Source organism: Stomoxys calcitrans, chromosome 4, assembly GCF_963082655.1.
Source record: "Stomoxys calcitrans chromosome 4, idStoCalc2.1, whole genome shotgun sequence".
In the NCBI taxonomy this organism is placed as follows: domain Eukaryota; kingdom Metazoa; phylum Arthropoda; class Insecta; order Diptera; family Muscidae; genus Stomoxys; species Stomoxys calcitrans.
In genome coordinates, this window is record NC_081555.1 from 94,338,753 (window position 1) to 94,364,102 (window position 25,350).

The 25,350-nt window shown below is 40.5% G+C and overlaps 1 protein-coding gene and 1 non-coding gene across 2 annotated transcripts in view; one reads left to right on the forward strand and one right to left on the reverse strand.

The window, feature by feature from the left end:
* Window positions 1-25,350, reverse strand: part of LOC106092427 (eye-specific diacylglycerol kinase) — a 92,503-nt gene that overhangs the window by 40,754 nt on the left and 26,399 nt on the right. The window contains exons 4-5 of the mRNA XM_059366881.1: window positions 13,240-13,366; window positions 593-926 (exon numbers count right to left, since the gene is read on the reverse strand). Coding sequence (XP_059222864.1) covers window positions 593-926; window positions 13,240-13,366 — 461 coding nt within the window. The remainder of the gene's footprint in view (window positions 1-592; window positions 927-13,239; window positions 13,367-25,350) is intronic.
* Trnai-aau (transfer RNA isoleucine (anticodon AAU)) lies at window positions 22,443-22,516 on the forward strand. Its single transcript has one exon. It is a non-coding gene; the product is annotated as a tRNA-Ile (tRNA).

Consider the following 25,350-nt stretch of genomic DNA (forward strand, 5'->3'; position numbering starts at 1 on the left):
TCTGCGGTTCGGCCATTAATGGTACTCTATCATATGTGGCACAGATTGTCTAATGGATGAAATGATAGCTTTCTGTAGCCTCAATCAGTCAAAAAGTGTCATCGCCATTTGTGTGAACCGCTGTAGGCACCAAAGTCCCATCTATGCCTAGATTTAACTCAAAAGCCTTATCTTTATAACAGACAGACGAACGAACATTGCTACTGAAAGTTTCCAATAAAGCCCCTTATAAATGTTATTGGTGTGGTGTTACATTTTCAGTTCGATGTGAGAGTTATACAATTTTTTCAAGGAATTGATTTTTCCTTGAACTGGTCTCTGTTCATTTTTACGCTGCAAAATTGCTACTTAAGATCATACCCAGTAAACTTTGTGGTAACAGTTTGTAAAACAAGTTAAAATTGAGTTACATATTCAGTTCTGTGCGAGAATTATAAACTTTTTCAAGGAATGGTTTTTCCTGGAACTTGTCTCTTTTCATTTTTACGTTGCAAAATGGCTGTGTAAGATAATTGCCAGCAAACTTTGTGGTAACCGTTTAGTTTTATAGGCTGAAATAAGATTTTTTATATGTGTTTCTTCAAAAACTTACCCCATTTTGGGTCCACCTTGTGTTAAATCAAACACCTGTCTGGGATTCAAAATATTTTGAAATTTTCCCAATAGTTTGACACCCTGATTGCCACCAGATTTCGGATTTATGTAGACAATGACTGGTATTACTTCCGTCGATGGTATCGGTTTGACAATGAAAGCTCTCTGGTCCTTTTTGTCATCTTTTTTGTTGCGTTTTGAACTCCCTCGGCTTTTCTTATCCTTGGCATTTGGCGTTCCTTTGTTGTTGACACGAATGGATGACTTGAAATTGCCTTTGCTGGGCAATTTGACAATCCATGAGGGTGGCACAATAATGGGGGCATAATTGCCTGAAAGAAGAGTGTGAGAAGCAAAAACAAAAATGAACCAACACATAATAACAAATTTTTGTTACAAACAATGGAATAGTAGTAGGAGGTGGAGGTGGAGGAATAGAGCGGGGAATTGTTTCACACAGCATTTCGTGCTATGGTCGCCTGCTTTTGTCCTCCATCAAAGCGTAACGAAATTGTACTTTGATGTCCAAGCTAATGATACGTGCGTTTGACACGTTATAGTCTAAAGTACCTGTAGCGCCAATGATTGCCTGCCTGCTTGCCTCCCTGCTGGTGGCAGATGATTGGCATCGAGTGTCAACTCATGCAGTTCTCCACAAGAGAGGTTTTGTTTTTTCACCCTATCCTCTGGAAGCAATCCAACGCCAAGGACCACTGACTTTCAAATTGATTATAATGCTGCCCCATCGCCACACCGCACCCTGCTACAGAACAGTAATAACAATCACACAGGTCATATCTGCAGCCGAAGGACACTTAGTACACTGCAGGATGCACGAGTCATCAAACCACATGCACTACCGTCGTATATGAACAATGTGTAAGGACTTTTGGTTGGCAAATAGTTATGCGGGTAGTTAGGCATTGTGTGCTTAAAGCATTGGACAATTGAGAGAAAAAAAAACAAAACCTGAGCTATAGTTTAGTAAAATGTTAAATTTTTCATGATGGTCAAGTATAGAACATGCAGAAAAATTCTATTTTCTGCAGACCGCAGTGTGGGCTGCCACACTGCGGTCTAATACACATTTCGAAATACCCTTATGGCAATCGAGGATTGGCTGAATCGGTCGGCATCATTTTGTGGATAATGTCTTAGAGAAATTTGTATTTTTGAGTTGAGATGATGGCAGTTGGGTTTGATTTTCTTCTTGCTGCGGTCCCATCTCAGAGCATTTTTCTCCGCTTCTTGTTACACCCTCCACCATAGGATGGGGGTATACTAATTTTGTCATTCTGTTTGTAGCTCCTCGAAATATTCGACTAAGACCCCACAAAGTATATATATTCTTGTTCGTCTTGACATTTTAAGTCGATTTAGCCATGTCCGTACGTCTGTCCGTTGGTCCGTCCATCCGTCCGTCTGTCCGTTGGTCCGTCCGTCCGTCCGTCTGTCCGTCTGTCCGTCCGTCTGTCGAAAGCAATCTAACTTTCGAAGGAGTAAAGTCGCTTGAAATTTTGCACAAATACTTCTTATTTGTGTAGGTCAGTTGGGATTGTACATGGGCTATATCGGTCCATGTTTTGGTATAGCTGCCATATAAACCGATCTCGGGTCTTGACTTCTTGAGCCACTAGACGGCACACTTTTTATCCGATTTGGCTGAAAGTTTGCGTGAGGTGTTTTGTTATGACTTCTAATAACTGTGCTGAGTATGGTTGAAATCGGTCCATAACCTGATATAGCTGCCATAGAAACCGATCGCGGGTCTTGACTTCTTGAGCCACTAGTAGGCACAATTCTTATCCGATTTGGCTGAAATTTTGCATGAGGCATTTTATAACAACTTCCAACAACTGTGCTGAGTATGGTGGAAATCGGTCCATAACCTGATATAGCTGCCATAAAAACCGATCACGGGTCTTGACTTCTTGAGCCACTAGAGGGTACAATTCTTATCCGATTTGGCTGAAATTTTGCATGAGATGCCTAATTATGACTTCTAACAACTGTGCTGAGTATGGTTGAAATCGGTCCATAACCGATTCGGCTGAAATTTTGCACGAGGTGTTTTATTACGACTTCCAATAACTGTGCCAAATATGTTTCAAATCGGTCCATAACCTTATATAGCTGCCATATAAACCGATCTGGGATCTTGACTTCTTGGGCCACTAGAGGGTATAATTCTTATCCGATTTGGCTGAAATTTTGCATGAGGCATTTTATTACGACTTCCAACAACTGTGCTGATTATGGTTGAAATCGGTCCATAACCTGATATAGCTGCCATAGAAACCGATCGCGGGTCTTGACTTCTTGAGCCACTAGAGGGCACAAGTCTAATCGGATTTGCCTTAAATTTAGCATGAGGTGTTTTGTTACGACTTCCAATAACTGTTTCAAATCGGTCCATAACCTGATATAGCTACCATATAAACCAATCTGGGATCTTGACTTCTTGAGCCTTAAGAGGGCGTAATTATTATCCGATTTAGCCGAAATTTTGTACAACGGCTCCTCCCACGACCTTCAATATACGTGTCAAATATGGTCTGAATCGGTCTTTAGCCTGATACAGCTCCCATATAAACCGATCTCCCTATTTTACTTCTTGAGCCCCTAAAAGGCAAAATTGTTATTCGATTTGGCTGAAATTTTGCACATAGACTTCTACTATGGTCTCCAACATTCAATTCAATTTGCACAATTCTTTTCTCTTATCCTTTGTTTGTCTAAAAAGAGATACCGGGAAAGAATTCGACAAATGCGATCCATGGTGGAGGGTATATAAGATTTGGCCCGGCCGAACTTAGCACGCTTTTACTTGTTTTCTATAAACCGTTAAGCATCAGCGATATGGTTGATAGTTAGACAAGACTCAAAGTATGTGGTATGGCAGCCATGTAAAATTTCTCTCCATAGAGGTGTCGCACTGCGGCACTCAGTTCGGACTCGGCTTTAAAGAGGAGGCCCCCTATCGGTGAGCTTAACCTTGAATCGGACAGCACTCATTGATATGTGAGTGTTTCAGTGCGACACCTCTATGGGGAGAAATTTTATATGGCTGCCGTACTCACATATCAATGAGTGCTGCCCGATTCAAGTTTAAGCTCACCAATAAGGGGCCTCCTTTTTATAGCCGAGCCCGAACTGAGTGTCGCAGTGCGATAACTCTTTGGGGGAGAAATTTTACATGGCTGCCATAACACTTTTATACCCACCACCATAGGATGGGGGTATACTAATCTAGTCATTCCGTTTGTAACACTTTGAAATATTGATCAAAGACCCCATAAAGTGTATATAAACTTGATCGTCTTGACATTCTGAGTCGATCATGTCATGTCCGTCCGACCGTCTGTCGAAATCACAATAACGGTCGGACGCGTAAGGCTAGCCGCTTGAAATTTTGCACAGATACTTAATATTGACGTAGGTAATTGGGGATTGCAAATGGGCCATATCGGTTCAGATTTGGATATAGCTCCCATACAAACTGATCTCTCGATTTGACTTCTTGAGCCATTACAAGCTGCAATTTTTGTCTGATTTGTCTAAAATTTTGCAATTGGTGTTCCGTTATGACTTTCAACAACTGTGCCAAGTACGGTCCAAACCAGTCTATAAGCTGATATAGTTGCTATATAAATGGATCTCCTTATATGACTTCTTGAGCCCTTGGAAGACGCAATTTTTGTCCGATTTGAAATTTTTCATGTAGTGTTCCGTAATGACTTCCAACAACTGTGTTAAATACGGTCCGAATCGGTTAATAACCTGATATAGCTCCCATATAAACCGATCTCCCGAATTGTCTTCATTAGCCCTTACAAGCCGCAATTTTTGATTTAAATTTTGCAGGTGGTGTTCTGTTATGACTTCCAACAACTGTGCCAAGTACGGTCCAAATCGGTCTATAACCTGATATTCTTATATATATGAAAATCAATTTGAGATTGTTTGATTGTATGAAATGTTCACAGATGGTGCATAATGGACCCCTGGTGAAAATAGGGTACTTAATTTTTTGATATCCGAAGGGGAGGCGGACCCTCCCCCTTACTCTAATTTTCAGAAATGCCAGTTCTCGGAGATGGGTGTTGCGAAATTTTTTGTGCTCTGTTATAGTAACCCCAAAATCAATAATTTGGTATCCAAATTTCGGATAGGGTACCTAGGGGGGACGCCCCACCCCCAAAACCTACCACATATATGTATTGACCAATCACTACAATATGAGTCTTAAATAAAAGGTATTTGAGAGTGGAAAACGTATCTGATGTCCAATTGTGGGGCAAATTGTTTGGGGGACCATTCCAACCCCCAAAACACTCCTAAATCGGAAATTTTTACCGACCTTGGCAATATGGGACTCAAATGAAAGTTTTTGTCGCGAGTAGAATACGAATCTGATATTCAAATGTAGGACCAAGGTTCTGGGGGTCCATCGCTTCCCCAAAACTCCCCAAACAGGGCCTATTTACTGACCATTGGCAATATGGGACTCAAATAAAAGGTATTTGGGTGTAGAATACGAATCTGATATCCAAATATGGGACCAAGTGTTTGAGGGGCCGCCCCTCCCCAAAAACACCCTCCAAAATTTACGACCCTAGCAATATGGGGCTCAAATGAAAGGTCTTTGGGAGTAAAGCACGAATTTGATATCAATATTCCATGTATTTGTGGCACCTTCCCCAAAACACCCCCTAAAGTGTACAAATTTACCCACCATGGCAATATGTGTCACTAATGAAAGGTATTTCAGATTAGAAAACGAATTTGATGACCAATTTTGATGTCAAGTATTTGGGGGACGCCTCATCCCATAAACTCTCCTTAAACTTAAGGCAATAAAGGGTTAGAATAAATGGTATTTGAGAGTATAGCACGATGCTGATATTTTTTTCAGGGCTATGTATTTGGGGGACCACTTCATCCCCAAAAACACCTCTAAGCTAAGTTTTCAGGACCAGGCCCAAAGGGCAACTTTGTGATAGATGGTCACAAAGAGGGGGCTGTGAGCATTCCAAAACTATGTGGCCTAATCTAGACTTGAGGAGGTCTACCGCTTAGCTGGCTAGTACAGACGTCTCAGCCTTAGTGTCCGTCATGACACCGTCACTGTCTAATCGGAAAACATGCTGACTGATTGAAGGTTGCCAGTAATGACTTTTGCCGAAGCTATGAGGACATCGAGGAAGAAGAGACTAAAGAACACCTTCTGTGTGTGTGTTCCGCACTGGCAGTCAGAAGGAGTTCCACTTTAGGTTCTCATTTCTTTTAGAACCTGTCTGTTGTTGTGTTCTATCTTTCGTCTGCTCGATTCCGTTGAGTGTCAAGATCCAGGAATTTGCGACTAAAATGGGGTGCGTCCACATGGATCTGGGTCTGAGTCGAGCGTGTCTGGCTGGGCAGTTAAACAGTTGAGGTGTATCGTATGGTCCCTGGTTACAATCGGGACATACATCTTGCAAGTTGGCATCAATCCTTGCTCTGTAGGAGTTGAGACGGCTGCATCTGCCGCAACATAATTGAGCCAGAACTACTCTGGTTTTGCGGGGGGAGGTCAATTTCTTCAGATGCAACGGGAGGCGGTCGTTTTCCAAGGACTACATTCACCCGGTAGCTATTTCTTCAGGTCAATTTCTTCAGATTCACAGGAGGCGATCGTTCTCCAAGGACTACATTCACCCGGTAGCTATTTACCCTATCTGCTTTCCTGTCTGCATGAATGTTGTCTAGACCTGCATATCAAGCGCTTGGTCTAGAGGTTCTCTCTTGTAGCGCTGAACCTCACGCTCTAGATCCTGTAGATCTACCTTAAGGCTTCTGGGCGGTGGATATCTATCCACCTGTCTGATTTAGCGGATGTGAACATTGGCAAGCTGTTGGGCTTTTTAAAGCGATCTGGATGGTTCAACGTTAGAAACTACAAGACATCACCCTTCTTCTGTCCCTGTGGTATCACAACGGACGAAAACATCTAAGTGAGTCTGATGGCAGACTTCAACTTAAACCTAACCTTACCTATCTCCCATATAAACTGATCTTCCGATTAGTCTTCTACTGTACCTAGAAGCTAAAATTTTTCGTGCCGTTTTTGGGTAAATTTTAAGCAGATTCTATGGTAGTGGGTTCCCAAGAAAGGACCCGGCCGAACTCTACCACGTTTTGTATTTGCATAGCATAGTATTGGGTTGCCCAAAAAGTATTTGCGGATTTTTTAAAAGAAAGTAAATGCATTTTTAATAAAACTTAGAATAAACTTTAATCAAATCTACTTTTTTTACACTTTTTTTCTAAAGCAAGCTAAAAGTTACAGCTGATAACTGACAGAAGAAAGAATGCAATTACAGAGTCGCAAGCTGTGAAAAAATTTGTCAACGCCGACTATATGAAAAATCCGCAATTACTTTTTGGGCAAGCCAATATATAGCATTTTCTCAAGTAAATTTTTGTCAGTGTAAGGATGTTTTGCTTAAAAAATGGCTTTTAGTTCTAGAAACTATTTGCTATGCAAAACTCATTTTTATGGCAAAGTATAATAACAGCTGTCCATAACTGGGATGGTGACATTCATTTATTTGTATGACCATAACTCATGGCAAAACATATGCAAGTACATCGCTCACATGCCAAATGCAACATTGGTAGAGTGTAGAAAAGTTGGTAGCTGAGAGTATCTGAGAGCTATGCAAATTTAAACATTTCCATTTTTTGTTGTTCCACATAGCGTTGATATTGTCGGAAAGGTGTGACAGAAGAGCTTCACTAACTTATGACACCACATTTGTATTCTAAAGCGCATGATGGTTGTGGCAATGACATTTTAGGAACCAAACCCCCACCACTGCACCACTGTGTGATGAGCAGTTTGCATCACCATACCACAAATCATGCATTTTTTAAAACCTATCTCTCTCTCTCTCTCCCCACTTTTCCAAAATTGATTAGTTTATGCATGGAATATGTAAACAAGTCCACAAAATTTGATGCTGCCATCAATTCCAGTGGTTGCGCTAGAATGGATGACAATGAAGTGATAAAAATGTCCATGACAAAAGTTATAACTGACCTTTAAATAGCTAATCCACTCTCTTTATTACATTGATAAAGGTTTGGAGATTTTCAACGTAAATTTTAAATATTGGTTTGTGATTTGAGGGTGATATACCTTATTTTGCAACAGGGTGTGTTGAAATCTGCGTTATTTGCATTGAATCACATAGTCACTTATGACGAAGTACAATTAGTCTCATATATTGTGCTAGTGTTTAGATTGGTATTTACATATTCTTGTTTTCGCCTGCCTGACCATATTACGATCCTGAAGACGAAGATCCGTACGATCACGGAATGCGTGAGGTGGTATGGTATTAACGCGTGGACGCAGGGCGTGAACATCTGTAGGTGCAGTAAACTGGCCATCAGGGTTATAACAACCAGGATGGTAAGGCCAGGAAAAGTCTTGGAGAGTAAGGAGGAAGGTCAGTATAGCTTTCGGTACGCAAAATAGGTGCGACAAGTGATAGCATAGCGCAGAAAATGTGGGGAAGATGATGCACAGTGGTCTCATTTGAATGGGCAGGTGGGCCAAAATTATTTCTAATAAATCTATCGATGTGAAATTTGCATTTTGGGCTTCTAGTGGATAAAAAATACTATTACAAAACCAGTTATAGTCCGATCTGAACCATAAATAAATGCTGAACATTATAGAAGTCATGTAATATTTCAGTTCATTGTAGGGGCTCAAGAAGCAAAATTGGGAGATCGGTTTATATGGAAGCTGTATCAAGCTATTAATCGATTCAGACCATATGACACGTATGTTGATGGTCATGAGAGAAGCCGATTATTGCGCATTCTAGAGGCTCAAGAAGTCAAGATCCCAGATCGGTTTATATGGACCGATTTGAACCATACTAAGCACAGTTCTTGGATATCATAGAAAAACACGTCGCGTAAAATTTCATTCCAATCGGATAAGAATTGCGCCCTCTAGAGGCTCAAGAAGTCAAGACCCAAGATCGGTTTATATGGCAGCTATATCAAAATATGGACCGATTTGAACTATACTCACCACAGTTGTTGGAAGTGATACCAAAACACCACGTGCAAAATTTCAGTCAAATCGGATGAGAATTGCGCCCTCTAGGGGCTCAAGAAGTCAAGACCCAAGATCGGTTTATATGGCAGCTATATCAAAATATGGACCGATTTGAACCATACTCGCCGCAGTTGTTGGAAGTGATACCAAAACACCACGTGCAAAATTTCAGTCAAATCAGAGGAGAATTGCGCCCTCTAGAGGCTCAAGAAGTCAAGACCCCTTATATTTATATTTGGGCCAAAGGCAAAAAGCCACCACTCCCAGTGAGGGGATGTTGTTCAATCTAGGCAATATGGGTATCAAATAAAATATATTAGCGAGTAGATTACTAAACTGCATGAGTAAAAATTGGACCCATGAAGGACCTACTGGGTCTTGACACATAACCTAGGCAATATGGGTTTCAAATGAAAGTTCCGAAGGAGTAGATAAGAGGACTATAAAGAACAAAAATTATCACGCGATTTTTTGGTCCCTGGTGGGTCCGTACGGACATGGGTATTTCGAAGGAGTAGATTATGAATACGCAAAAAGAAAACTTAAACGCTAGAAGGACTCTAAAGTAAAAAATTATCGATTTTGTTTGGTTTCTGTCCGAACAGACCCCCGGACACGGGTATTTAAAGCTATTTTAAGTTCGGCCGGGCGGAATCTTGGGAACCCACCACCATTGATTCTGCTAAAATGTGGGAGTCCCTCTGGTTATAGACCGAATTTGAACGTACTTGACGCAGTTGTTGAGAGTCATAACAGACAACTATGTGCAAAATTTCAGCCAAATCGAACAAAAATCGCGGCTTGTAAGGACACAAGAAGTCAGATCGGAAGACCGGTCTATATGGAGCTATATTATATTCTTAACCGATTTGAACCGTACTAGGCACAGTTGTTGGAAGTCATACGAGAATACTATGCACAAAATTTCAGCCAAATCAGACAAAAATTACGGCTTCCAGGGGCTCAAGAAGTGAAATCTGGAGATGGGTTTACATGGGAGCTATATCAGATTATAGACCGATTTAAACGGTACTTGGCACAGTTGTTGGAAGTCATAACAGAACACTACGTGCAAAATTTCAGCTACATCGGACAAAAATTGCGACTTCCAGGGCTCAAGAAATCAAATCGGGAGATCGGTTTATATGGGAGCTTTACCAGGTTCTTGACCGATTCTGACCGTACTTGGCACAGTTGTTGGAAGTCATAGTAGAACACTTTTTGCAAAAGTTCAGCCAAATCGAACAGAAATTTCGCCTTCTAGCGGCTCAAGAAGTCAAATCGGGAGATCGGTTTATATGGGAGCTATATTAGGTTCTTGATCGATTTGGACCGTACGTGGCACAATTGTTGGAAGTCGTAACAGAACACTACATGCAAAATTTCAGCCAGAGAGGACAAAAATTGCGGCTTGCAGGGCCGCACCCCATCCTATGGTGGTGGGTATAAAAATTTTGTCTTACACCGGGCCTCTCTACTTCAACCCACTATAGGATGGGGTATACTCATTTAATCATTCCGTTTGTAACGAAATATTGATCTGAGACCCCATGAGGTATATATATTCTTGATCGTCATGACATTTTAAGTCGATCTAGCCATGTGCTTCCGTCCATCTGTCTGTCTGTTGAAAGCACGCTAACTTTCGAAGGTGTAAAGCAAGGTGCTTGAAATTTTGCATAGACTTCTTATTAGTGCAGGTCCATTGGGATTGTAAATGGGCTATATCGGTCCATGTTTTGATATAGCTGCCATATAAACCGATCTTGGATCTTGACTTCTTGAGCCACTAGATGGCACAATTCTTATCCGATTTGGCTTAAATTTTGCCTGAGGTGTTTTATTATGATTTCCAACAACTGTGCTGAGTATGCTTGAAATTAGTCCATAACCTGATTAGCTGGCATATAAACCTATCTGGGGTCTTGACTTCTTGAGCGTCTAGAGGGCGCAGTTCCTATCCGATTTGGACAACGTGTTTCAATATGACTTCCAACAGCTCTGCTAAGTATGCTTTAAATCGGTCCATAACCTGATATAGCTGCCATATAAACCGATCTTGAATCTTGACATCTTGAGGCACTAGAGGGCTTAATTCTTATCCGATTTGCATGAGGTGTTTTGTTATCACTTTTAACAACTGTGTCAAATATGGTTCAAATCGAGTCATAACCTGATATAGCTGCCATATAAACCGATCTTGGATCTTGACTTCTTGAGCCTCCATAGGACATAATTATTATCCGATTTGGCTGAAATGTTGTACAACGGCTTCTCCCATGACTTTCAACATACTTGCTTAGTTATATATAGCCGCTAGATAGACCGATCTCCGGACTTTTAAGTATTTCATCCGATTTTGATGAAATTTGGCACAGTGAGTTCTGGTAGACCCCGAATATAGATCGGACTATATTTAGATATAGCTGTCCTATAGTTCGACCGCCCGATCTCCCTATATAGGGTATTGAGGCCAAAAAAGATCCACTTATTACCCGAATTCGATGAAATTTGGCATAAAGTGTTCTGGTAGACCCCTACCCATTCCAGGCAAATGTGGTCCAGATCGGGCCATATTTGGATATAGCTGTCATATAGACCAATCTCCCGAAATAGTGAAATGAGCCTATAAAAGGATAATTTTTTATCCTATTTCGATAAAATTTGTCACAGCGAGTTCTGATACGCCTCTAAACTTTTTTGTTGAATATCGTCCAGATCGGACCATATTTGGATATAGCTGTCATATAGACCAATGTCCCGATAAAGAATATTGAGCCCATAAAAGGAGCATTTTTCATTCGATTTTGATGAAATTTGAAACAATGAGTTTTGATAGACCTCTACACCTTTGTGTCGAACATCGTCCAAATCGGACCATATTTGGATATAGCTGTTGTTAAGACCAATCTCCCGATATAGAGTATTGAGCCCATAAAAGGATTATTTTTCATCCGATTTTAATGAAATTTGAGAAGGTGAGTTTTGATAGACCTTTACACCTTTGTGTCGAACATCGTCCAGATCGGATCATATTTAGATGTAGCTGTCATATAGACCGATCTCCCGATATAGAGTATTGAGCTCATAAAAGGAGCTTTAAAATCGGATGAAAAATTACCATATTATTGCCTCAAGACTTTATGTCTGGAGATTGGTCTATATAGCGGCGATATATTGGGTTGCCTAAAAAAGTAATTGCGGATTTTTCATATAGTCGGCATTGACAAATTTTTTCACAGCTTGTGACTCTGTAATTGCATTCTTCTGTCAGTTATCAGCTGTTACTTTTAGCTTGCTTTAGAAAAAAAGTGTAAAAAAAGTATATTTGATTAAAGTTCATTCTAAGTTTTATTAAAAATGCATTTACTTTCTTTTAAAAAATCCGCAAATACTTTTTAGGCAACCCAATTTAACTAAAATCTGATCAGAAGGTCAGGTTTATATACAAAGAATACGAAATCATCAAAAATTTTTTGGAAAATGTTTTTGTACCCAAGATATCTGCATAATTATAAATACCCAAAATTGGTATTTATTGGGTATTTACCCAATAAATACCCAAGCGTTGGGAATTCACCCGGTCGAAACCCATTTCTAAATACGACGACTTCTGAAGAACATTTGTCAGATTTATGTTGTTATTGTAGTTATAGCCACATTTTCATGTGGAGGTGGCAAGCCCCGTCAAGCTCCTGTAGGTGAGCAAGCCCGTTCCGATGCAAAGGACCGATCGCCGCGGGAAGATATTTGAAGGCGCCAATAACTCGGCCTTGTCATATCGAGCATCATAGGTACTCAGTATTTGTGCAAGAATCGGTGCAGGCCTACCTCTCACTGACCTAGACTCTCCACTCGATACCGCTCATTGTCGGCGACTGCCGTTGCAGCTACTCCGTATGAAGCATTCCACTATCCGTGACCAGTGGACGCGCCTGGTAGCTCGCAGCTAAGCTTCTCGTAACAGCGATGAACACCACACAGTTTTGAATTTGTGATTTAATTTATTGTTGGCAACACTGGTCACCACACACGTTGATCCTTTGGCATACTTTCCTATACCAGTGAGCCTTGAGTATAAAATTATACGAAATAGGCTTCAACTGACGTAGTTGAAAGAAACTATGTCGGTCTCATATCTAAGGCAGACATTTGTTGAGGTATCATCATTTCACTTAAATGCGTCAAGTTGGTTTAAACCTTAATGCATGGATGTACACATGATACTTGATGAACAAATAGAAATTTTAATTAAAAGATCATTCACATTTGATTAAATTAATCTTTGTGTTCTAAATTGGTTTCTTTGTCGCCAAAGGCATAGAGAAAAGCAAATAATGAGTTTCTTAGACAAATTATCACCATTGCCTTAACAAAATTACAGAAAATAAAGAGCATAGAGAGAACAAATTTTACTTCCTCCAAATATCGATTTGGATATCGAATGAAAAAATTCACAAATATTTAAGTTTAGGTTGAAAAAGGAGGAAGCGCATTATTTTGAAGACTTTCATTTGTTTAAAACTTACCCATTTTACACTCTTCACCAATTTTGGATTCCTTGAAGCATGACTCCTTATTGTGATAGACCTCGTGACACCAGGCACATGATAATGCAACAATTTCCTTTGAACCAAATAATTTGCCTTGCACAGCCTGCAATCGAATAAGAAGTTAAAAGGAGATAAAAAAATAAACGATTCTGTAGACATTTGTTTTTTTGTAGAAGAGTTTCATTTTTTTTTTAACAATTTTCTTTTCTATATCTTTCAGCTCACAGCTTTGTGAAGAAAAGTCACATACCTGCAAATGAATATTGTAAGGAGTTAACATCAACAAACATCATGGGTGCAACAGTGTGCTACCAATTCAATACGTGTTGCAAGAACAGTGTAAAAAAGCACATATATAGAGAAGATTACATGTCCTTGAAGTGGGAAAAAATGCCCTTTGGTGAAAACTCATTTCTATACCAGAGTCAAATAGACAAACAACATCGCAAGGTAAGTGGCAAAGCAACTGAATTTTCTTTTTTTTCTACTTCACATATAGGAAAAAAAATAACAACACTTGAAGTCCCATATCGTCTCAAAGCTGGGGTGTGAACCAATTTTATTATTATTTGATTGTAATTCAGTGTGGATGCCATTGAAGTGCTGCCGCCTTCATGAGTGTGCACTGCAATGTCCCCCATGCGTAGAGAAGGGACTTCATTTCTTATTAGTCTCACACATTTACAGCACGAAGAAAGAAAAAAAAAAGAAAACTGCAAATCCTCGGTGGCACCACCAAAGCAATTCTTTCATATAGTTTTTTTTTTAATGGTCGTAAAGTGTTTGCGGTTTCTTGATAGGGGGATAATTTGTTTTAGCAGAGTGCTGTGATTTTTCCCTCAATACTTTTGTTCTACTCGTCTTTTCCGTTGAAGATGGAAGGTATTTAGTAGCTACATACATATGTATGTGATAAATATTGATAATATATCACACTGTCATTGCTTCTAAATAAGATTTTTATTGTGCCTGGTGGCGTATACTTTACTTTTAGGGTGCATTAACTTGGTATATACCTCATACGCACTACTGTCATATCATATTAATATAACTTATACGCCATGCGTTACCTTACAGAAATACGACTTTTATTTCTTAGCAATAAAGCTGAATAATGGTAAAAATCAAAATGAGAAAGCTCACAGTAATAAGAAATTTGAATGTGCTATTTATTTTTTACAAAATTTTATATAGGAAAAAGAATTTGAGAAAAATTTGTATAGCAATTTTGAGATTTTTTTTAGAAATAAAATTTTGAAAATATTTTTCATAGACAAAAAAATATAATTTTGACAAAATTTTCTATAAAGATTTTTTTGACAAACTTTTCTATAGAAAAGTTTTTTATAGAACAATAAGATCACAATTTTTTTTTGAAAAATTTTCTCTAGAAAAATTATTTTGATAAAATTGTCCATAATTTTTTTGAAGGAGACGACCATTTGGCGCCCCATCTGGCCTTAATTTTCACAGCGTGCCTGGGACTTGTATATACTCCGACCACCTGGCAGGAGGGAAGGGGGGTATTTTTACTCTAGCCCGGCCCGGCAAGTTATGCGACACCAAAGGCCTGCCTTACGTCAATTCTACTCAAAACCATGGAACGCATAGTGGATATCATGATAAAGAGTAGGACATCCAGCGAACTACTCAAATACAAACAACATGCCTTTGCCAAGCAAAAGTCGGTGGAGACTGCCTTGCACGAAGTTGTACATAAAATAGAAGAATCCTTCGATTCCACAACGCACACACTGCGGGTATGCATTGACATCGAGGGGGCATTTAACAATGTGAGGACCGACACACTGATCCAATCCATAGACCAGTATTGGGTGGACCCGGTCCTTAGAGACTGGATAAATCATATGCTTATTAACAGGTGGATAAATTGTGTGTCCCATGGCATAAATGTAAGGGAGAACGTGGCACAAGAAACGTCACAGGGCGGGCATTTTATCGCCACTCCTATGGGTGACCACCATAAATGACCTATTACGGATGCTGACTGAGGAGGGGTTTGCACCCGTCTGCTACGCAGACGATGTTGTAGTATTTCTAAGGGGTAAGGATCCGAACCAGAATCCGTAAGGTTTCGAACCACACCTATGCAGAAGGGCCGAAAGTGTAGTGCATATGGCAAAGCTAAACCCAGAGGTCTTAATGTTAACCCAGAGAAGACTGAAATGTGTCTGTTCACGACGAAACGTTGACGCACAACGTTTCCTCAACGAAACGATTTCGATATCTAACAAAGTCAAATACTTAGGTGTGATCTTGGACAGGAAACTGAATTGAAAGTGTCACATTTAGGAGCGTACTGAGAAGGCTCACAGATGTTGGGCTAAGTAGACGAAATGGGGCCTGAATTCGAGGGAAGTCCATTGGCTCTACGGGAGCGTGATTAGACCAATACTTACTTACACCTCAGTAGTTTGGTGGACTGCTATGGAGGAAAAAGTGCAACATAAGGACCATACAACAGGTTCAGAGAACATGTTGTCTTTGCATAGGCGGAGCAATGAGGACCACGCTCACTAGGACATTGGAGACTATTCTAGATATCCGGCCCATTGACATACAGATTAAGTGTGAGGCAGCCACTGCGGCTATGAGACTTAAGGCAATGGGAGAATGGATTGAGGATGGGAGCAGGTCATACCATCGTGGTATAATCGAGGCGACGATAGGAAACCTGGAAGAAAGAGAGGAGGTTTCCGATCGGATACCTGAGACCACGCTTGAGGTGGAGTGCGAGGCACTGCTACCAACGGCACAATCTTGGATTTACGGAACCCTAGTATTGTCATCTGGAAGATAATGTTACACGGATGGATCAAAGCTCGAGGACAGCGTGGGCCTGGGGGTCTACATTGAGAACCCAGGGACTGAGTACTGTTTTAGACTGCCTGACCATAATACGGTCCTACAAGCGGAGATCCGGGCGATCACGGAATGCGAAAGTCATTAAGTGTGAACATCTTTACGAACAGCAAAATGTCCATAAGTGCAATAGCAACCAGGATGGTAAGGTCACGAACTGTCTTGCAGTGTTAGAGGGAGATTGACGCCTTCTCTGAGGATGGCATGATCCGCATCGTTTGGTTGCCGGGCCATAACGGAGTAAGTGGGAATGAAAGGGCAGACGATTTGGCGGTGAAGGCCAGAGGACTGCGGTCAATAAACTTGGTTAACCCGAAGCCTTTCGTTATGACCTTATATCTTAGCCATCTCACCACTTCCTTAATTGCAAGGATCTCTGCTTGAAACAGACTGCACTTCGGATAATAATTGCGCCTTTTAGAGGGTCAATAATTCAAATCGGCCGATCGGTTTATATGGGAACTTTATCATGTTAAGGACCGATCTAAACCATGCTTGGCAAGGCTGTTCGAAATCATTGCAAAACTTTACGTGGAATATTTCAGCCAAATCGGGTGGTAATTGCGCCATCTAGAGGCTCAATCGGTTTATATGACACTTATATCAGATTATGAACTGATTTGAGTCATTCTAAGCACAGTTGTTGGAAGTAAAAACAAAACACCTTGTACAAAATTTCAGCCAAATCGGACGGACAATTGTGCCCTCTAGAGGGTCAAGAAGTCAAGATCCAAGATCGGCTTATATGGCAGCTTTATCAGGTTATGAACCGATTTGGACCATACTTGGCGCAGAACACCTTGTATAAATCGGAGAAGAAATGCGCCATCTAGAAGATCAAAACGTCAAATCGGGAGATCGTTTTATATAGCAGCTGTATCATAACATGGACCGATTTGGCCCAAGAAGTATGTGTGCAAAATTTCAATTTTTCCACACCTAAGTACCGGTGCTGTCAGCCGTGAAAGCCAGGCAATGGCATAGGAAATGCTTCAACTTCTCATCATCTTCCCCACATGCCCTATATATGCTAACACTTGCTATCTTTGTTCAAGCTGAGTGTACCGTTATGATACCGGCAGCTATACTGACCTTCTTACTTCATTTCAGTAATAGTATTGTCGTCTCACGATCCGAATATCATCATAGGATTTTCGTCGTCCTATCGACAGTTTCTTCGGTTTAACCAATCAGTGCTCTGACCATCACTGCCAAATCGTCTGTTTTTTTTAATCGCTCTTACTCCGCTATGATCCGGCACCCAAGCGATGCGGAGCGTACCATCCTCAGAGAAGGCGTTAATCTCATTCTTACACTCCAAGAGTGTTCGAAACCATACCGAAAGCCAGTTTACTGTCCGTAAAGATGATCACACTCGACGTCCTCGCGTTAATAAGACTGTACCGATGGCAGCAGTGCCTCGCACTCGACCTCAAGTGTCAGCTTTGGTATCCGATTGGAAAGCTCTTCCATTCCCTACAGGTTTCCTATCGTCGCCTCGATTATTGCACCTGCTCCTATCCATTCTCCCATCGCCTTAAGTCTCATAGCCACAGTGGCTGCCTCATACTTTGTTTTGATTGTTTTTTCCTCCATTCAAACAGCAGGCTGCGTCGTAAAGACGTCTTAAAAAAAGGGTGCATGACCTTGTTAAACCGCTGAACACATATAGCCGACAGCCCTTACAAATCATTGATGACATTGACATATAGTTGTCGCGAAAATCATGCATGACATTTTAAGCGACATTGTGAACGAACATGTCATCGGTGAATATATAGATGACAGTGTCCCTCACATATTCATTAATGACAATATTCCAAAATTTCTCCAAAATTTGTCTTCGATGACCAACAAGGTCTCTTCAGACATTGATGCTCCAATGTTTGGTCACATCACATTTTTCTTTGTTATAACAATGTCATGATAGACGTTGGGTCTGCCGGGATATTCTACATATCAACTACATATTCGCTATATTCTCCCATTATCGTAAAATATTCTCGATAATGCATTCGCAAAGAGTTTCGCATTCTCTGATGCTCTTAAACACAGCAGCAGCATTATTCAGGTATTTTATCGGATTTTAGATGCTGTCAGTGTTGGCATGCATACAAATCCTGCATTTAAGACCGCATAGGGAAAAACACACACATACTGGTGTGTGTATATTAAAGCATCTTCACTGTCACAGGGGAGGGTCATTTGTAAGGTTTATAGATTTTAATAGAAATTAAGCTGTAGGTGAGCGGCTGTTTTCTGCATACGTCCATTATGCTTCCCCTTGACAAATACTTTCTATTTGTAGTTGGTTTTCTAGGAAATGATATTTGTTGTGACTAGAGTATTAGGTTAGCTTTCTGGAATGTGGTGTATTGTGGAGCACGTGTCCCCTTGGGATGTGACTAAATCTTTTGACTTTACCTAATTTGTGTAAAATCTATTCTCAAATACTTTTCATTTGAGTATCATATTGTCCACGTGTCCCTTGGGTGGTTTTGGGTGTATCTCTCTCTCACACTAGGTCTCCAAGACTTGTTCTGTGCCTCAAATTTAGTTTGGGTACCATTTACATATTTTACATGAGAGCTCATAAACCATCTTTTTTGGGAGATATTTTTGCACGGGATAAGATTGGATTTTGTAATATTCGTACGTTTAGGTACTAAAAAGTACCAAAAAGTACGAAATGGTACATATTTTCCCAGCGCGAACGGAAAGGGCTAGAGTTATGTTCTTGAGCTCAAATTAAGGAACGTCTCAAAGATTTGGTGACAAAAATTTCTCAAAATCGTACCGGAAATGGGAGAAATAGTACGTTTAGTACCGCTATTGGTACTTTGTGGTACTTTCTTTGTAACTTGAACTAAGCTCAGAATTTTGGAACTTAGGTACACTATGGCAACCTTAGTTGGGTGAAGATTTTTTTTAGAAATTTTTATATTTAAGTACTAAAAAAAGTACCAAAAAGGTACGAAATGGCTGAACTTTGTACAGGGCGGATGGATAGAGGTAGAATTTTGACTTAAAAGGCATCTGGTGAAAAGGATGAGGGTAAAAAGAAAAAACAAAAAAAAAAATAGAAAAATAGTACTGGTAACAGGAGAAAACGTACATTTAGTACCGCAAGTGTTACCATTTAGTACTTTCATTTCAGATGGAGGTAGAGGTCTGAAATTTGGCACATAGGTACTACTAAATATATGATGGGTAACTAAGTGATCTGTTCAAAATTCGCATATTTTGGTACCAAAATTGGTACCATTTGGTCCTTTTTTTACAGGTGGAGCTGGAGATCTGAAATTTGACATGCATGTACAACTAGGAAAAACATAATGAGTGACTGTGATCTTTTTACAATTCTTACATTTTGACACCAATATTGGTACCATTTGGTACTTTCTGTGCAGATAAAGCTAGTGGTCTGAAATTTGGCACATGGGTAAGACTTAGGATTATTTGATGGGCGACTAAATGGTTTTTTCACATTCGAACATTTCGGTACCAAAATGGGTACTTTTTGGTACTTTATTTATTGATGGAGCTTGAGGTCCGAAATATGGCATGTGGGTACAACTAAGAAATAAATGATGGATGACTAAATGATCTATTCAAATTCCGTACATTTTGTTACCAAAATTCGTACCATTTTGTACTTGTTGTTCAGATGGAGCTTAAAGTCTGAAATTTGGCATGTAGATACAACTAAGAAATATATGAAAGTCTACTAAATGTTCTTTGAAAAAAATAGTACCTTTTGGTACCATTTGGTACTTTCTGTTCAGATGGAGCTAGAGGTCTGAAATTTGTCAAGTAGGTACAACTAAGAGCTACATGATGGGAGGCTAAATGATATATTCACCATTTGCACATTTTAGTACTAAAATTGGTACCATTTGGTACGTTTTTCATAGATTGAGCAAGAGGTCTGAAATTTGGCATGTGGGAACAACTAAGAAATATATGATGGGTTACTAAATGGTCTATTCAAAATTCGTACATATTGGTAAAAAATTGGTACTATTTTCTTTACCAATGGAGCTACAGATCTAAAATTTAGCATGCGGGTACAACTGGAGAAAATAGGGTAGGTGATTAAATAACCTATTCACAACTCGACATTTTGGTACCATTTGGTACTTTCTTTACAGATGGAGCTAGAGGTCTCAAATTTGGCATGTATGTAAAAGAAGGAAATATATGATGGGTGACTAAATGATCCCTCAAAATTCGTACGTTTTGGTACCAAAAGTGCAAAATAGTACGAAAAAGCTTATTGACTGACATTACCGCAGTCTTGACAAACATACGACATGTGGAAGAAAATGTACTAATTGTGGTGTTATTGGTACCTTGAAGAAATAGAAGATATATTTTATTCGTATGTTTAGGTACTCAAAAGTACCAAATGGTACTTTCCTAACGAAATGAACTAAAGCTCTCAAAATTGGGATACAAGTACACCTTGACTATGAATTTGAAGTTTAAGTTGATAGACCGGTTTGAACCATACTTAGCACAGTTGTTGGAAGTTATAACAAAACACTTTGTGCCAAATTTCAGCCAAATCGGATAAGAATTGTGCCCTCTAGTGGCTGAAGTAGTCAAGATCCCAGATAGGTTTATATGGGAGCTAAATCAGGTTATGAACCGATTTGAAGCATACTTTGCACAGTTGTTGGAAGTCTTAACAAAACACTTCATGCAAAATTTTAGCCAAATCGGATAAGAATTGCGCCCTCTAGTGGCTGAGGTAGTCAAGATCCCAGTTAGGTTTATATGGCATCTATATCGGGTTATGAACCAATTTGAAGCATACTTTGCATAGTTGCTGGAAGTTATAACAAATCACTTCATGCAAAATTTTAGCCAAATCGGATAAGAATTGCGCCCTCTAGGGACTTAAGAAATCAAGATACCAGATAGATTTATATGGGAGCTATATCAGGTTATAAACCGATTTAAACCACACTTTGCACAATTGTTGGAAGTCATAACAAAATCCCTCATGCCAAAGTTCAGCTAGGTTAGGTTAGGTTGAATGGGTCGCCCACCAAAGGTGAGTTCACTCGGAGGCCAGTTGGGCCCATTGTGGTACCCTAGAGAGAGAAAGGGAGGAAAATGTGAGACCTCGTACTAAAGGTTATACACGAATAAAATGAAAAAGACAAAAGACAGGAGGAGTGGAGAAAACCGGAGCGGGAGGTGAAGAACCGCCCTTCGCTACGCAAGCACGGACCTACCCCTTCGGAACCATACTGTTCCCTCAACAAATCTCAGCAGAGATACCAGAGGTACGTTCGCCCAGATCACAGAAGAAACGGCTCCCCAGAAAAGTAAGCCTATGTCTCCGCAGATCGGGACAGCAACAAAGCAAGTCTCCTCCTCATCTTCATCGAGGCAACACCTACAGAAGTCATTGTGCGGTATCCCCATGCGCGCCGCCATGCGGCCTATGGCACAGTATCCGGTTATGACCCCTGTTAAAGTACTTATCGACCTCTTATCGAACGCCAGCAACTATTGGGTTGCCCAAAAAGTAATTGCGGATTTTTTAAAAGAAAGTATATGCATTTTTAATAAAACTTAGAATGAACTTTAATGCCTAAAAAGTAATTGCGGATTTTTCATATAGTCGGCGTTGACAAATTCTTTCACAGCTTGTGACTCTGTAATTGCATTATTTCTTCTGTCAGTTATCAGCTGTTACTTTTAGCTTGCTTTAGAAAAAAAGTGTAAAAAAAGTATATTTGATTAAAGTTCATTCTAAGTTTTAATAAAAATGCATTTACTTTCTTTTAAAAAATCCGCAATTACTTTTTGGGCAAACCAATATTTTGCCTTAAATGCTTGTTTTCTCTTTTTTTTTTGATAGGCTTGGCTACTCTGCCATCCACATTCATTCATTATTCATCGCCTGGCTTTCTTTGCAAAATTTTATTATTATTCCATACTTATTGCGAAGACAAAAAGATGCTTATTTTATTTTGCTTTTCAAAATAAACAATCACTCGTCATCATCCATAAGCCCTTCCGTGCCAGTTTATTTTTATACGCTTCGATGTTTGTGCGAATGTGTTGTCAGTCTTTTCGTCTGCTAGCCATTGATTTTCTTGTCACACTCCTACTGCCAGTTTTGACAAGCTATAAAATGTGTCTGTGCTATAAATAGACAGCTGAAGTGAATACCCTCCAATTACCCGTCACACTTTTGTGGAAGGCAGGCATTTGGGTGTGTGTCTTGGATGTTTCATGCGCAGAGGTGCTGGTATCGATTTGCTCTAAGCAACACAACTGGCCCATTAGCTCAGTTGGTTAGAGCGTCGTGCTAATAACGCGAAGGTCGCGGGTTCGATCCCCCCATGGGCCACAAGTCAATATTTTTTTTTTCGGTATTAAATTACAAATTTTTTTTAATTAAAAATAAATTAGATAAATGGGAAAAATTCCAATAGAGTATAAAATTGTTTTGAATTTCACAGAAATATGTTTGATATTTGAATTTCATAGACAAGGACAAGGAAAATACATAAAAAGAATTCATAGATGTCATAGTGGATGGGAAAAACATTAGCCGGAAATCGATTTCACATACGAATGGTTCGGGCGAAATAAGAATTCTCTCTATAATGCATTGTGCGATCCGCTGGCCAATCAATTTCAAAGGGGTGTGAGTTCCTGGAACGTCCAGTATCCCTGACAAACATCCTTGCATCAGGAATAAGAAGACGAATATCAGATGAACACACACCATGAAAGTACCGATAGAACAGCGCCAAACAACTCACATAATGACGATGTTCAAGGGCACAATAGAGTTGAATACCCCACTGTCTCCAATCAACGCCATCCCCCCTCCCAGTAGCTCTTGGGATGATTTTGAAGCTCCAACCCATACCCATGTGAGTTGTACTCCATTTTCGGCTTTATGAAAGTGGTATGGATGTTAAGAAGATGAGAAGGAGTGAAGTAATTCGTGCATCGTTTAAGGAAGCTTGAGCACTTGAATGCTTCTTTCGACACTTCAAATACATGTTTAGCCCAACGGACATCACTTTCTATTTTCATGCCCAGAACATCAAGAGTTTCTGATTGCTCACCATCTATACCGTTAATAGACAAAGATGATCGTAATGGGTCAGGGAATCGATTGTATGACATCAAACAGCGCTGGGTCTTCAGTTCATTAAAATCTTCTCGATTCATTTGGCCCCACTCAGAAATGGCCAGCAAATCCTGGTAGAGTGTATCGTCCTTAACCCGTCTTTTGTCCTCAATCTCTCGAAGACTATGGTCGAATGACAGAGATTACTGTCATCCGCAAATGAGTAGATCGGATTCGATGTCTGACTCAACAGATCGTTGATGAAATTAAGAAAAAGAGCAGGAGAAAGAACAGAGCCCCGGGGGTACACCTGCGGTCAATTTATATTCATTGGATGAAAACCCATCTAAAACGACTCGTAGAGTGCGATCTCTGAGTTCGTAGCGGGATCACTCTGCCAATTTTCCAGACATAGGGTTTTATAAAAATGTTTAAAGACAGGTTGAGGACAGTAGTAAGGTGCTCAACTCCAGTTTGATCCAGATTCTTCAGCATTAGTGTAGAAATTCCGTCGGGGCCTAAAGCCTTGGAAGATTTAGCGCCTCGGATGACATTCATAACTTCGCCCACGGTAAATTGTGATGGCTGTCCATCGACTGGGAGACCACGAATATGGCGGATGGTGCTCCTCCTTGCGCTGCCACTCTCGGGATGGAAATCGACGGTTGAACAACCTGGCGTTTCTCTTCGGATCAGTCACGGTTACTTCGCCAAAAGTGACTGAGGTCCTGTCATCCCATCTATCGGTGGTCGAGAGTGCCTTAACAGTAGACCACAGCTTGCCTAAAACCGTTGCCTAATTTACATTGCTCCAAGCGCTTCAACCACAAATTCCGCTTATGTTCGTTGACTACCCAGTTTATTTCAACATTCAGCTCGGAGATTCTGGGGTTAGTGGGGTCCGTTCACGCTCGTCTGCAAGTACCTTACTTACTTACTTTAATTGACTATGACAGAATATTTGTTCCACTAGCCGAACGTAGAATAGCGTTCCAAGCGCCTCGATCTTCTGCGCTCATTCTAAAATCTCTGACACCAAGTTTCGAGGTGTCTCCCACCACTTGATCTTTCCATCGGGCCTTTGGTCTTCCCGGTTTGTGTGTACCATCGTGTTTGCCTTCAAAAGACTTCTTTGCTGGAGCTTCTTCATTCATTCTAACAACATAACCTAGCCAACGCAGCCGTTGTATTTTGATGCGTGTAACTATGCTAACGTCGCCTATATTCTCCATTAACGCAAACTGGTCCATATATTTTACGAAGAATCTTTCTCTCAAATACTCCAAGTACTGCCTCATCTGCTTTCACAAGTACCCATGCTTCAGGGCCATATAACAACACGGGTAGTATCAGTGTCTTGTATAGTGTCTGCGAGTACCACTGCCGGGAAATTGGGGCGCACTTGGGGTATACTTTGGGGTGGGCACATCTGAGGGGGTTGTCAGTTCACTGATGCGGCTATTAGTGTACACTCTGAAGCCAGCCCAATTGGCCTTCTTGTGATTGATTAACGTCCGGCGTCCAGAGGTTATGAATTCCGGAGGTCGGTCATTGGAGAAAATTATGGGAAGGTGGTCTGATTCCAAAGAAATGACGGCTTGCCAGGATACGTCACTCAGGAGATCAGGGGATGCAATGGAAATGTCTGGCGAGCTGCTACACCTCCTCGTAATTCTAATGGGGGCATCCTCATTCACCGTGCAAAACGTGGATCCTTCAATCTGCTAATCTGCCAAAGCTATGCCCCGCTGGTTGTTACCTAGGGAAGGAAACCATGAAATGTACTTAGCATTTAAGTCTCCTAGAACCAGGCGATTATGGCCAGATAGTGGCCCATTTAAGTCGGGATTGAAAGGCTGGTTGGGACACAGCCACCAACCGGCGTTATGTACACTTTGTAAAGCTCTATCTCGGCAGTACCGGACCTGACTGCTATCCCCATGCACTCCATGTAGAGGTCACTAGCGTCAGACGCAGGCGAGATGGGTCTGTACTGGAATGGTGTATCACGAAGGTCAATGCCCCACCTCTATTCCTTAAGCGATCCCTACGTAGCACATTGCATTGTAGCCGTGACAACTGTGCAAGCTGTAGGTGTT